The 13,209-nt window shown below is 34.9% G+C and overlaps 1 protein-coding gene across 2 annotated transcripts in view; it reads left to right on the top strand.

The window, feature by feature from the left end:
• The window catches only part of DGKK (diacylglycerol kinase kappa), a 169,833-nt gene that overhangs the window by 134,814 nt on the left and 21,810 nt on the right, over nucleotides 1-13,209 (top strand). For both annotated transcript variants that reach the window (XM_047765459.1, XM_047765460.1), the window contains exon 12: nucleotides 409-490. In XM_047765459.1, coding sequence (XP_047621415.1) covers nucleotides 409-490 — 82 coding nt within the window. The remainder of the gene's footprint in view (nucleotides 1-408; nucleotides 491-13,209) is intronic.

Here is a 13,209-nt window from a genome sequence, read left to right as displayed (position 1 = left end):
TTTGATTTGTGGCTGCTCATAAGGATATCCCGGGGAGCTTTTTCAAGGTACCAAGCTGGGCCTTACCACAAATGCTTTTATTTAGTAGGTCTTGGGTATGGCCTTGGTATATGCATTTTACAAAAGCACCTCAGGTGATCTTGCTAGTTACCACTCCTTGAGAAGCACTGCTCTCTGAGAACCCCATGGTGGAATTCCTCCCATCACATTACCTTGAAAAGTCATGAGGCAGAGGACCCTCTTGGGGAATACCTTGCAGTCAGGTGACCTGAGATAACTTGGGCATCCCCTATAACTCATCACTACTCACCACATAAACATTTTGACCTCTTTCATGACATATGAATCATTGATGCCAGCCACTGAAGAAACAGAGCCCTAAATATCTGTCTTTAAACTTTATTTCAGATGGAGTGTAATGATCCGTGAGACTCCCAGACAAACCCCATTGCTAAGAGGACAAGTTGAAATGGATATACCCCGATTTGAGGTAACTACTACTTAGCTACAATTCAGACCAACATCTTTATTTTTTGGCCATGCCCATAGCATCTGGAAGCTCCCTGGCCAGGGGTTGAACCCACGCCACAGCAGCAACCCAAGCCGCTGCAGGGATACCAGATCCTTAAACCTCTAAGCCACAAAGGTATTCCCCGACATCTTTATTACACATTGAAATAATAGGCAAAACCCAGAGAGAAACTTTTGTATTTTCCATAGGCTTGATGAGGATGAGATCACTGAGGAATGAGGACATTTCAATCAGCAGTTATTTACCAAAAAATGTGTTAGGTATTGGGGAGGTAATTCAGTCAGCCATTTACTTGTTCATTCACTCATAATATATATATGGAAACTATAGATTAACTGTAATGCATGAGATACTGTTTGAGGAGCCATTCTTATGCTAATTTGATAAAGAAGAATGACACAGTCCATACTGTCATAGAGCCCATAGTCAACTTGCAGTGCTAGAAAAATAGTTTACTAAAGTAGTATGAGTGTTAGCACATAAGGAAATAGAGGAGAATAGGAAGACCCAGCAGGTATACCTAACTCAGTCTGGGGGAGATCATGGAAAACTTCTCAGAAGAGTCATTTCAAAAGAGATTCCAGGACCAGAGGGAGTTAATCAGGATAAGTAAGAAGAAGCCTGTTCTAGATGGAACAGTATGTGTTGTTACAAAGGAAAAGGAGAGCATGGAATAGTCATAGAACATAAATGCATTCATAATGCCTGAGGCATAGGGGCCAGGGAGTGTGTATATAGGGGAAGTGACCAAAGATGAGGTTGGAAAAGTAATCAGGGGCCAGGCCAGAAAGGGCTTGGTAAACTATAGCAGGAAGTTTAAACTTTTTTAAGAAAATTTAAGTGTAGTTGATTTACGGTGTTACTCTTAGGTATACAACATAGTGATTCAATATTTTTTGTTATTTAAACTTTAAGTAATTACAAAATAATAGCTACATTTCCCTGTGCTATACAACATATCGTTATGGCTTTTTTATTTTATACAGAGTAATTTATATCTCTTAATCCCACACCCCTAATGTGCCTTTCTCACATTCCCTCTCCCCACTGGTAAGTACCAGTGTGTTCTCTATATCTCTGAATCCATTTCTGTTTTTATAATATTCATCCTTTTTAAATTTTTTATCTTTTTTATTTTTTAAATACTACACATAAGTGATAACGTAGAGTATTTGTCTTTTTATTTTAGACTTATTTGGACTTCCCATGTGGTTCACAACATAATTTTAGATTTATTTCACTAAGCATAATACCCTCTAGATCCATCCACATTGTTGCAAATAGCAGAATTTCTTTCTTTCTATGGCTGAATAATATCCCACTATGTGTATACACACACAAATACATGCACTACATCTTTATCCATTCATCTATTGACATATATATAGGTTGCTTCCATATTTTGGTCATTGTAAATAATGTTGCTAATAACACTGGGGTACATGTATCTTTCCCATAAGTGCTTTCATTTCTTCAGATACATTCCTAGGAGTGGAATTTCTGAATCATATGGTAGTTCCAATTTTGGTTTTTTGAGAAACGTTCATACTGTTTCATACTGTTTCTATAGTGCCTAAACCAATTTACATTCTCAGCAACAGTCTATTATGAGTTCCCTTTTCTCAAAATCCTCACAAATACTTGTTATATAGCTCTTTTTGATGATAGCTATTCTCACAGGTGTGAAGTAGTATCTCACTGTGGTTTTGATTTGCATTTATCTAATGATTAGTGATGATGAGCATCTTTTCATGTGCCTGTTGTCCATCTGTATATCTTTTTTGGAAAAACATCTATTCAGACCTTCTGCCCATTTTTAATCAGTATTTAATTTTCATAGGGATTTCATTTTCATGTTTGGGTTTTTTGTTTGTTTTTTTTTTTGCTTTTTAGGGAGGTTCCCAGGCCAGGGGTTGAATCTGAGCCATAGTTGCCGTCCTATGCCACAGCCATAGCAACACAGGATCTGAGCTGCATCTGTGACCTGCACCACTCATGGCAACACCAGATTCTTAACCCACTGAGCAAGGCCAGGGATCAAACCTGCGTCCTCATGGATGCTAGTCAGATTCATTAACCACTAAGCCATGGCAGGAACTCCCTGCATGTCCTTTTTTGATATTGAGTTGTATGGGCTGTTTATATATTTTGGGTATTAACCCCTTATTGGTCATACCATATGTGAATATTTTCTCTCATTCAGTAGGTTCTATCTTTTCATTTTGTCAAGTTTCCTTTGCTGTGCAAAAATCTTTAAATTACACCCCATTTGTTAATTTTGTTTCTTTTGACTTAAGAGGCAGATCCAAAAAAATAATGCTACAATTTATGAAAAGATTATACAGCCTATGTTCTCTTCTAAGATTTTTATGGTTTCAGGTCTCACATTTAAGTCTTTATTCCATTTTGAATTTATTCTTTTACATGTGGCTGTCCAGTATTCCCAATACCATTTATGGAAGAGACAATCTTCTCTCCATTGTATATTCTTGCTTCCTTTGTTGTGTATTAACTGGCCACAAGAGTGGGAGTTTATTTCTGAACTCCCTGTTCTATTCCATTGATTTCTGTTTCTATTTTGTGCCAGTACCATGCTGTTTGATGACTGTAGCTTCGTAGTATAGTCTTAAGTCAAGGAGTGTGATACTTTCCACTCTATTCTTTTCCCTCAAGATGGCTTTGGCAATTCTGGTTCTTTTGTGGTTCCATATAAATTTTAGCATTATTTTTTCTAGTTCTGTGAAAGACATCCTGGGTATTTTCATAGAGATTTCATTAAGTCTATAGATTACTTCAAGTACTAGGGATGTTTTAAACAGTATTAATTATTCCAATCCATAAACATGGGATATCCTTCCATTTCATTGTATCATCCTCAATTTCCTTCAATAAGGTTTTATCATTTTCTTTCACCTCCTTTGGTTAAGTTTATTCCTAGGTATTTTATTCTTTTTTATGTGATTTTTAAGCAGGATTGTTTTCTTGCTGTCTTTTTCTGATAGTTCATTATTAGTGTATAGGAAAGCAACAGATTTCTGTATACTAATCTTGTACCCTACAACTTTACTGAATTACTTTATTAATTCTAATAGCTTTTTGGTAGACAATTTAGAGTTCTCTATATATAGTATCATGTCATCTGCAAATTGTGAGTTTTACTCCTTCCTTTCCAATTTGGATGCCTTTTATTTCTTTTTCTTCTCTGATTCCCATAGCCAGGAATTCCAATAATATGTTAAATAGAAGTATCAAGAGTGGGTATCCATGTCTTGTTCCTTATTTTATTATATTATTTATTTATTTATTTATTATTAATGGCTGCAACTGTAGCATATGGAAGTTCCCAGGCCAGAGACTGAATCCAAGCTGCAGCTGTGACTTACGCCACAGCTGTGGCAACTCCAAATCCTTTAATCTACTGCACTGGGTTGGGGATTGAACCCAAGCTGCTGCAGTCGGATATTTAACCCACTGCACTGGGTTGGGGATTGAACCCAAGCTGCTGCAGTCGGATTTTTAACCCACTGCACCACAGCAAGAACTCCTCTTGTTCCTAATTTTAGAGAAAAGGTTTTCAGCTTTTCACCACTGAGTATGATGTTGTCTGTGGGTTTGTCATAATGGCCTTAATTTATGTTGAGATATATTCCCTCTATACCCACTTTGATGGGAGTTTTTATCATAAATGGGTATTTAATTTTGTCACATGATTTTTTTGCATCCATAGAGAGGGTCATGTGATTTTTTTCCCTTCCTTTTTTTAATATGGTGTATCAGATTGATTGATTTATAACTACTAAACCATCTTTTCATCCCTAGAATAAATCCAACTTGATCATGGTATATGATTATATATTATTGGATTCAGTTTGCTAATATTTTTGAGGATTTTTGCATATATATTCATCAAAGATTGGTGTGTAATTTTCTTTCTTCATGGTGTCTTTGTCTAGTTTTGTTATCAGTATAATAGTGTCCTCATAGAATGAATTTGGAGGTGTTCCTTCCTCTTCAATTTTTGGGACTAGTTTGAATATATATATTAGCTCTTTATATGTTTGGTATAACTCCCCTGTGAAGCCACCCAGTCATGGACCTTGGTCTACTGGGAGTATTTTTTTATTACAAATTCAACTTCACTACTATCAGTGAAGTTGAATTTGTCATCTGTCTGTTCAGACTGTCTATTTTTTCCTGATTCAGTCTTGAAAGATTATGTTTCTAGAAATTTGTCTATTTCTTTTAGGTTTTCCAATTCATTGGCATATAACTGTTCATTGTATATTTTATGATTTTTTGTATCTTTTTGGTATTGGTTGTTATGTCTCCTCTTTCATTTCTTATTTCATTTGGGTCCTCTTTCTTTTCTTCTCGGTGAGCCTGGCTAAAGGTTTGTCAATTTTATTTATCTTTTCCAAGAACCAGCTCTTGGTTTCATTGATCTTTTCTATTGTTTTTTGGATCTCTTATTTATTTCCACTTTAATATTATTGTTTCCTTCCTTCTGTTGACTTTAGGCTTTGTTCTTTTTCTAACTCTTTTGAGTTGTAGGATAAGTTCTTTACTCAAGATTTTTCTTATTTCTTGAGGAAGGCCTTTATTGGTATGAATTCCTCTTAGAACTTCTTTTGCTGCATCCCATAGATCTTATAAAATTGTATTTCCATTTTCATTTGTCTTGGTACAGTGCCTTACATCTGAGCACTCTCTTCAGCCACATCAGCTCTAACCCTAGTGTAGAACAGCTATTGTGAAGTAGGTAGGGTAGAATGGGCACTTGGCTCAGGCTCGGCCTGTGCCAGAGTGGTTGCAGGACATCCTTCAGAGTCTCATTCAGTTTCAATCTGCTTTTTTCTGCCTTGTCTCAAGAATAAGCAAGTGTATATGTGCTCTGCACTAGAGGAGTCTCTGCTTATTTGTTTGCTGTACAATATATCCAACTTTCTTATTTATTTTATACATAGTGCTTTGTATCTTTGAGTCCAATACCCCTATCTTGCCCCTCCTCATCCTTCTACACTGCTAGTCACTAGTTTGTTCTCTACATCTGTGAGTGTGTTTCTGTTTTTTAAATATAAATTAATTTTTTCACAATTCACATATAAGTGATAAAATAGAGTCTTTGTCTTATTCTGACTTATTTCACTAAGCATAATACCCTCAGGGTCCATCCACATTGTTGCAAATGGCAGAATTTTATTCTTTTGGGGAGCTGAGTAGTATTCCATTGTGTATGTGTGTGTACTCATACACCACATCTTTATCCACTCATCTATTGATGAACACTTAGGTTGCTTCCATATCTTAGCTATTGTAAATTGTTCTGCTATGATCATTGGGGTGCACTTACCTTTTCAAATTAGTGTTTTCATTTTCTTTGAATATATACCCAGCAGTGAAATTGAAGACTGTTTTGGGGGATTGTCATTCTTTTTTATTCCTTTATATTTTTTCTTCCCTTTGATTTGATGACTATCTATAGTGTTATTTTTTATTCCTTTCTCTTTTTTGTGTGTAAATCTATTATAGAGTTTTGATTTTTGGTTACCATGGGGTTCATATATGTTCACCTATAATGATAACTATTTGTTTTAAACGGATAGCCCTTTAAATTCAAACACATTCTAAAAGAGCTGCATTTTTACTCTCTTCTCCCATACTTTGTATTTTGATGTCACATTTTACATCTTCATGTTTATCCCTTTACTGACTATGGTATTTATAGTTGATTTTACAATTTTTCTTCTTTTACTCTTTGTACTAGCTTATTTAAGTGGTTATTCCTTAGCATTTACCATGTATTTGCCTGGACTAGTAGGATTTTTCCTTTCCTTTAGATACCCACTTCTTTAAGAAAAAAAATTATATAATTGGTTTACAATATTATATTAGTTTCAGGTGTATGGCATAGTGATTCAGTATTATTGCAATTATACTCCATTATAGGCATTACAAGATAATGTGTGTAATTCCATGTACTATACAGTATATCCTTGTTGCTTGTCTATTTTATATATAGTATTTTCTACCTGTTAATCCCGTATCTCTAATTTCTCCCTCCCCACTTCCCTCTCTCCTTTGGTAAGCACAAGTTTGCTTCCTATTATCTGTAAGTCTGTTTCCATTCATATATATGTATATATATATCCATTTATATATTTTTAGATTCTAAATATAAGTGATATCATACAGTATTTTTTCTTTGTCTGATATATTTAACTAAGCATAATATTCTCTAGGTCCATCCACATTGCTCCAAATGGGAAGATTTCATTCTTTTTAATAGCTAATATTCCCGTGTGTGTGTGTATATCTTAATCCAATCATATGTTGATAGGTACTTAGGTTGCTTCCATGTCTTGGCTATTTTAAATAATGCTGCTATGAAAACTAGGATGTATATATCTTTTTGAATTAGTGTTTCCATTTTTTTTCTGGATATATAACCAGGAGTAGAATTGCTAGATCATATGGTAGTTCTATTTTAGTTTTTTGAGGAAATGCTGTTTTCCATAGTGGCCACACAAATTTACATTCCCACCAACAGTTTACTAGGGTTCCTTTTCTCCATATTCTCACCACCATTTCTTATTTATAGACTTTTTGGTGATATCCATTCTGACAGATGTGAGGTGATCTCTCATTGTTGTATTGATTTGCATTTCTTTAATAATTATCAATGTTGAGCATCTTTTCCTGTTCCTGTTAACCATATTTATGTCTTCCTCAGGACAATGTCTATTTAACTCTTCTCAGTTTTTGATTGGGTTGTTTCTTTTTTTGATATTGAGTGGTATGACCTGCTTGTATATTTTGTATATTAACCCTTTGTCAGCCACATGATTTACAAATATTTTCTCCACTTTCATAGTTTTTTAATCCTATTAATGGATTCCTTTGCTATGCAAAGGCTTTTAAGTTTAATTAGGTCCTATCTATTTTTGTTTTTATTTCCTTTTCCTTAGGAGACTGACCCAAAAATATGATTTTTGTCAAAGAGTTGTCTGATTATGTCCTTTTCTAGGAGTTTTATGGTGTTATGTCTTACATTTAGGTCTTTGAACCACTTTTTTGGCTTTGTTGTTGTTGTTGTTGTCTTTTCTAGGGCCACATCCATGGCATATGGAGGTTCTCAGGCTAGGGGTCTAATCAGAGCTGTAGTTGCTGGCCTATGCCAGAGCCACAGCAATGTGGGATCTGAGCCACATCTGCAACCTACACCACAGCTCATGGCAATACCAGATCCTTAACCCACTGAGCAAGGCCAGGGATCGAACCTGCAACCTCATGGTTCCTAGTCGGATTCATTATCCACTGAGCCATGACGGGAACTCCTGAACCACTTTTTGAATTTATTTTTGTATATGGTCTGTGGGAATGTTCTAATCACATTGTTTTACATGTAGCCATCCAGTTTTCCCAGTACCACTTGATGAAGAGACTGTATTTTCTCCATTGTATTCTTGCCTCCTTTGTCATAAATTAATTGACCATAGGTGCATAGGTTTATTTCCAGTTCCGTTTCTGCTCCATTGATCTATGTGTCTGTTTTTCTGCCAATACCATGATGTTTTGATTACTATTGCTTTGTAGTATATTCTGAAGTCTCAGGAGGGTTATACCTCTAGTTTTGTTCTTTTTCTCAAGATGGCTTTGGCAATTTCAGTCTTTTGTGGTTATATATGGGTTTTTTTTTTCTAGTTCTATGAAAAATATCGTAGGTATTTTGATAGGGAGTGTATTAAATCTGTAGATTACTTTGGGTAGTATGGCCATTTTTAACAATATTAATTCTTCCAATCTAAGAGCATGGGATATCTTTCCATTTCTTTGAGTCATCATCAGTTTCTTTCATCAATGTTTTATGGTGTTCAGATTATAGGTCTTTCACCTCCTTAGTTAAGTCTATTCCTAGGTATTTTTTTATGTGATTTTAAACAGGATTGCTTTCTTGCTGTCTTTTTCTGATAGCTCATTATGAGTGTATAGATATGCAACAGATTTTGGCATATTAATCTTGTATCCTTCAACCTTGGTGAATTCATTTATTAGCCCTAATATTTGAGGATGGAGACTTTGGAGTTCTCTATATAAAGATCATTTCATCTGCAAATAGTGACAGTTTTACCTCTTCCAAAATGGATGCCTTTTATTTCTTTTACTTCTCTGAAAGCTGTGGCTAGAACTTTCTGAGAGTTAGCATCTTTGTCTTGTTCTTAAATTTAGTGAGAAGACTTTCAGCTTTTCACTGTTGGTATGATATTGGCTATAGGTTTATCATAATGGCCTTAATTATGTTGAGATATATTCCCTCTATTATACCCACTTTGGGTGAGAATTTTTATTATGGATGTTGAAATTTGTCAAATGCTTTTTATGCATCTATTGAGATGATCACATGATTTTTATCCTTCCTTTCATTAAAGTCATGTATCATATTAATTGATTTGCAAATGCTGATCTACCCTCATGACCCTGGAATAAATCCAAGTTGATCATAGTGTATATCCTTTTTACATATTGTTGGATTCAGTTTGTTAATATTTTGTTGAGGATTTTTGCATTTATATTCATCAAAGATATTGGGCTATAAATTTTCAGTAGCTTCTTTGTCTGGTTTTGGTATCATGGTAATGGTGATTTTTTAGAATAAATTTGGGAGTGTTCTTTCCTCTTTGATTTTTGAGAATAGTTTAAGAAGGATCAGTATTAGCTCTTCTTTACATGTTTGTTAGAATTCCTCTCTGAAGCTGTCTGGTCCTGGACTGTTGTTTGCTGGAAGTTTTTTTATTACAAATTCAACTTTAGTAGTAGTGATGAGTCTGTTCAAATTGTCTGGGGTTTTTGTTGTTGTTGTTTTTCATTTGTTTTGGTTATTTGTACCCATAGCATGCAGAAGTTCCCAGGCCAGGATCAAACCTGAGTGACAGCAGTGACCACACTCAATTCTTAACTGCTAGGCCACCAGAGAACTCCTGTTTCTTCTTGACTGAGTCTGAATTTTTCTAGAAATGTGTTCATTTATTCTAGGTTTTCCAATACATTGGCATATAACTGCTCATAATCTGATTTTCTTTTTGTATCTCTGTAGTATTGGTTTTTATTTCTCCTCTTTCATCTCTTACTTTTTTTATTTGGGTCATCTCTCATTTCTCCTTGGTAAGCCTGGCTTAAGTTTTGTCAATTTTATTTATCTTTTCAAAGAACTAGCTCTCGGTTTCACTGATCTTTTCTATTGCTTTTTCTGTCTCTATTTTATTTATTTTCTCTCTGATATTATCATTTCCTTCCTTCTGCTGACTGTGGGCTTTATTTGTTCTTTTCTAACTCTTTTAGGTGGTAGGTTCTTCTTTTTCTAACTCTTGTTTTTTTAAGATTTTTCTTGTTTCTTGAGGAAGGCCTGTATTGGTATGAACTCCCCTCTTAGAACTGCTTTTGCTGCATCCCATAGATTTTGGAAAGTTGTATTTGTATTTTCATTTTTCTTGAGGTATTTTCTGATTTCCTCTTTGATTTCATCATTGTCCCATTAGTTTTATGTAACATGTTGTTTAGCCTCCACGTGTTTATGTTTTTCCTATTTTTCTTTCTGTAGTTGATTTTTAGTTTCATACTGTTTTGGTCACACACATGCAAAAATACTTGATATAATTTCTATCCTCTTAAATTTGTTGAGGCTTTTTTACTGCCTAGCATGTGAGCATGTGATCTATCCTGGAAAATGTTCCATATGCACTTGAAAAGAATGTGTATCCTGTTGTTTGGGGATGGAATGTTCTGTAGATATCTATTATGTCCAACTAGTCTATTGTGTCATTTAAGTCCACTATTTTCTTATCATCTGTCTCGATGATATATCCATTGATGTCAGAGGAGTGTTACAATCCTCTACTATTATTGTATTATTGTCAAATTCTCCCTTTATGTCTGTTAGTATTTGCTTTATATATTTAGGTGCTCCTATATCGGGTGTATATTTTTTAATTAAAGTATAGTTGATTTACAGTGTTCTGCCAATTTATGCTTTATAGCAAGTGACTCTCATACATAAATACATTCTTATGATATTATTTTCCATCATGTTCTGTCCCAGGAGATTTGATATAGTTCCATGCTATATAGTAGGACCTTATTGTTTGGGGTGCATATATGTTAACAAGTGTAATATTTTCTTCTTGTATTGATCCCTTTATCATTATATAATACCCTTCTCTGTCTTTGTCTTTTATTATAGCCTTCATTTTAAAGTCTATATTGTCCTATATGAATATCGCTAACCCCTACTTTGTCATTTTTGTTTTCATTAAATATCTTTTTCTATCCCCTCACCTTTATTCCATGTGTGTTTAGCTCTGAATAGATTCCCTTTTAGGCAGCATATTGAAGGGTCTGATTTTTTTAATCTGGTCAGCCCACTGTCTTCTGATTGGAACATTTAGTCTACTGACATTTAAAGTAATTATTGATAGGTATGTACTTAACTGCCATTTTATTACTTGCTTTCCAGTTGTTTTTGTAGTTCTTCTCTGTTTATTCTTTTTTGTTTTTCCTGTTGTAGTTTAACAATTTTCTTTAGTAATATGCTTGATTTCCTTTCTTTTTGGTTTTTGTTTATCTTTTGAAGGTTTTTGATCTGTGGTTTCCATGGAGTTCAAATATGTTGACCCATAATTATATCTACTTTATTTAATCTGATAGTCATTTAAATTTAAACACATTCTAAAAGATCTACATTTTTACTCCCCCCAACATTTTATTTTTTAAGTCATATTTTATATCTTCATGCTTATCCCTTTACTGTTGTCTTTATAATTGATTTTACATTTTTTCTTCTTTTAATCTATGTGCTTGTTTATTTAAATGATCATAAATCCTTATTGTATATTTGCCTTTACTATTTGGGAATTTTCCTTTTCTATGGATTCTTCTTTTTTATTTAGAGAAGACCTTTTAATATTTCTTTTAGAGTAGGTTTAGTGTTGCTCATTTATTTTAGTTTCTGCTTGTCTAAGAAGTACTTTCTCTCTCCTCTTCTAAATGATAATCTTGCTGGGTGGAGTATCCTACATTACAGGTTTTTCCCTTTCAAGATTTTGAACATATCTTGCCACTCCCTTTTGGCCTGCAATGTTTCTATAGAGAAATCAACTGATGGTCTTACAGGGGTCCCCTTGTAACTGACTATTTTTCTTTGCTACATTTAGAATCCTCTCTTTAACTTTTGACACTTTAATTATGATGGGTCTTGGTATGGGTCCGTTTGGGTTCATCTTATTTGGGACCTTCTGTACTTCCTATATCTGGATATCTGTTTCTTTCTTAGGTATGGGAACTTTTCAGCTATAATTTCATTTAAAACATTTTCAACCACCTTCTCTCTCTCTTCTTCTGGGACCAATATTATATGAAAAATATATATAGATTTTGCTATTCTGATTGTGTGATTTCCATTTTCTATCTTCCAGATCTCTTATGTGTTTTTCTGTATCACCTAGTCCACTGTTAATTCCGTCCAGTGTGTTTTTTCAGTTATTGTATTTTTCAGCTCTGACTGGTTCTCTTTTATATTTGCTAGTTCCTTGTTAAATTTCTCACTGCGTTCATCTATTTTTCCCCTAATTCAGTTATCTTTCTTATTACTAATGCTTTAAAATTTTTATCTAGTAAATTATTTCCGTTTCATTCATTGTTTTTCCAGGGCTTTTTGCTCTCTTTCAATTGAGACAAATGCCCCTGTCTTTTCATTTTGCTTATCTTTCTCTGTCTCTATGAAATTAGGTCAATACCTATGCTGGTCTTGAAGGGATGTCCTTATGTGGGAGTGTTCCTATGCAGTCTGCTTGTACCCAGTGGCTTTGTGGTAGATCTAGATGTGATATGAGTAAAAATCACCTTTCTTCAGGTGTGCTGGTAGGTAAAACCTTGGTAGGAGGTGAGGCTGGAGATAGAGGTGCTAGGGCAGAGCCAAGTGTGATTCAGGGCTTCCCCTCTGCTCAGTGGACATCACTGCCCTATTGGGAGTAGGATCAAGTCCTGAGTTGCTGGATCAAAAGCCCTAAAGCTCAGGTCAGATCTGCTTGACCCATTTAAGTGTATGCTCTTCCCTCTCCCAGCACTGGTACCCTTACCTGAGCAGAGCAGTACTGGAGCAAAAGAGGCTGGGGTGGGTGTTCATGGGGGGGGGGGGGGTCAAGGCATGAGCTGTGGTGGTCTGGCTGCCATCAGAGATCTGGTCTGCCTCTGATATGTGCAATTGCCAGTAATGGCCACCCCTTCCCTGCTTGGATGCCACTTAGGATTTGATCCACTGTAGCATCTTTTTAAAAATTTAAGTACAGCTGATTTATAGTGTTTCAGGTGTACAGCAAAGTGATTCAGATATATGGAGAAATATTCTATATATATTCAGAATATATAAAAACAAATATATTATTTATATATATTCAGATATATACATATATTCTTTTTCAGATTTTTTCCACTATAGATTATATCATAGCATCTTACAGCCAAGCTTCTTCCTTGCTTGTGGCAGACCTCAGTCCAATGTGGAGCTCTATGTGAAGCAACTGGTGCTGGAGCATTTGTTTGGCTCAGACTGGGGCACACACCAGAGTCATCACAGGAGAACAGTCATCCAGCTGGGTATTTTAATCCACGCTTTCTGCCCTGCTTCG

This window comes from Phacochoerus africanus, chromosome X (genome assembly GCF_016906955.1).
Source record: "Phacochoerus africanus isolate WHEZ1 chromosome X, ROS_Pafr_v1, whole genome shotgun sequence".
NCBI lineage: Eukaryota > Metazoa > Chordata > Mammalia > Artiodactyla > Suidae > Phacochoerus > Phacochoerus africanus.
Note: the sequence above shows the minus strand (reverse complement) of the source record. Positions and strands in the feature narration are given on the sequence as shown.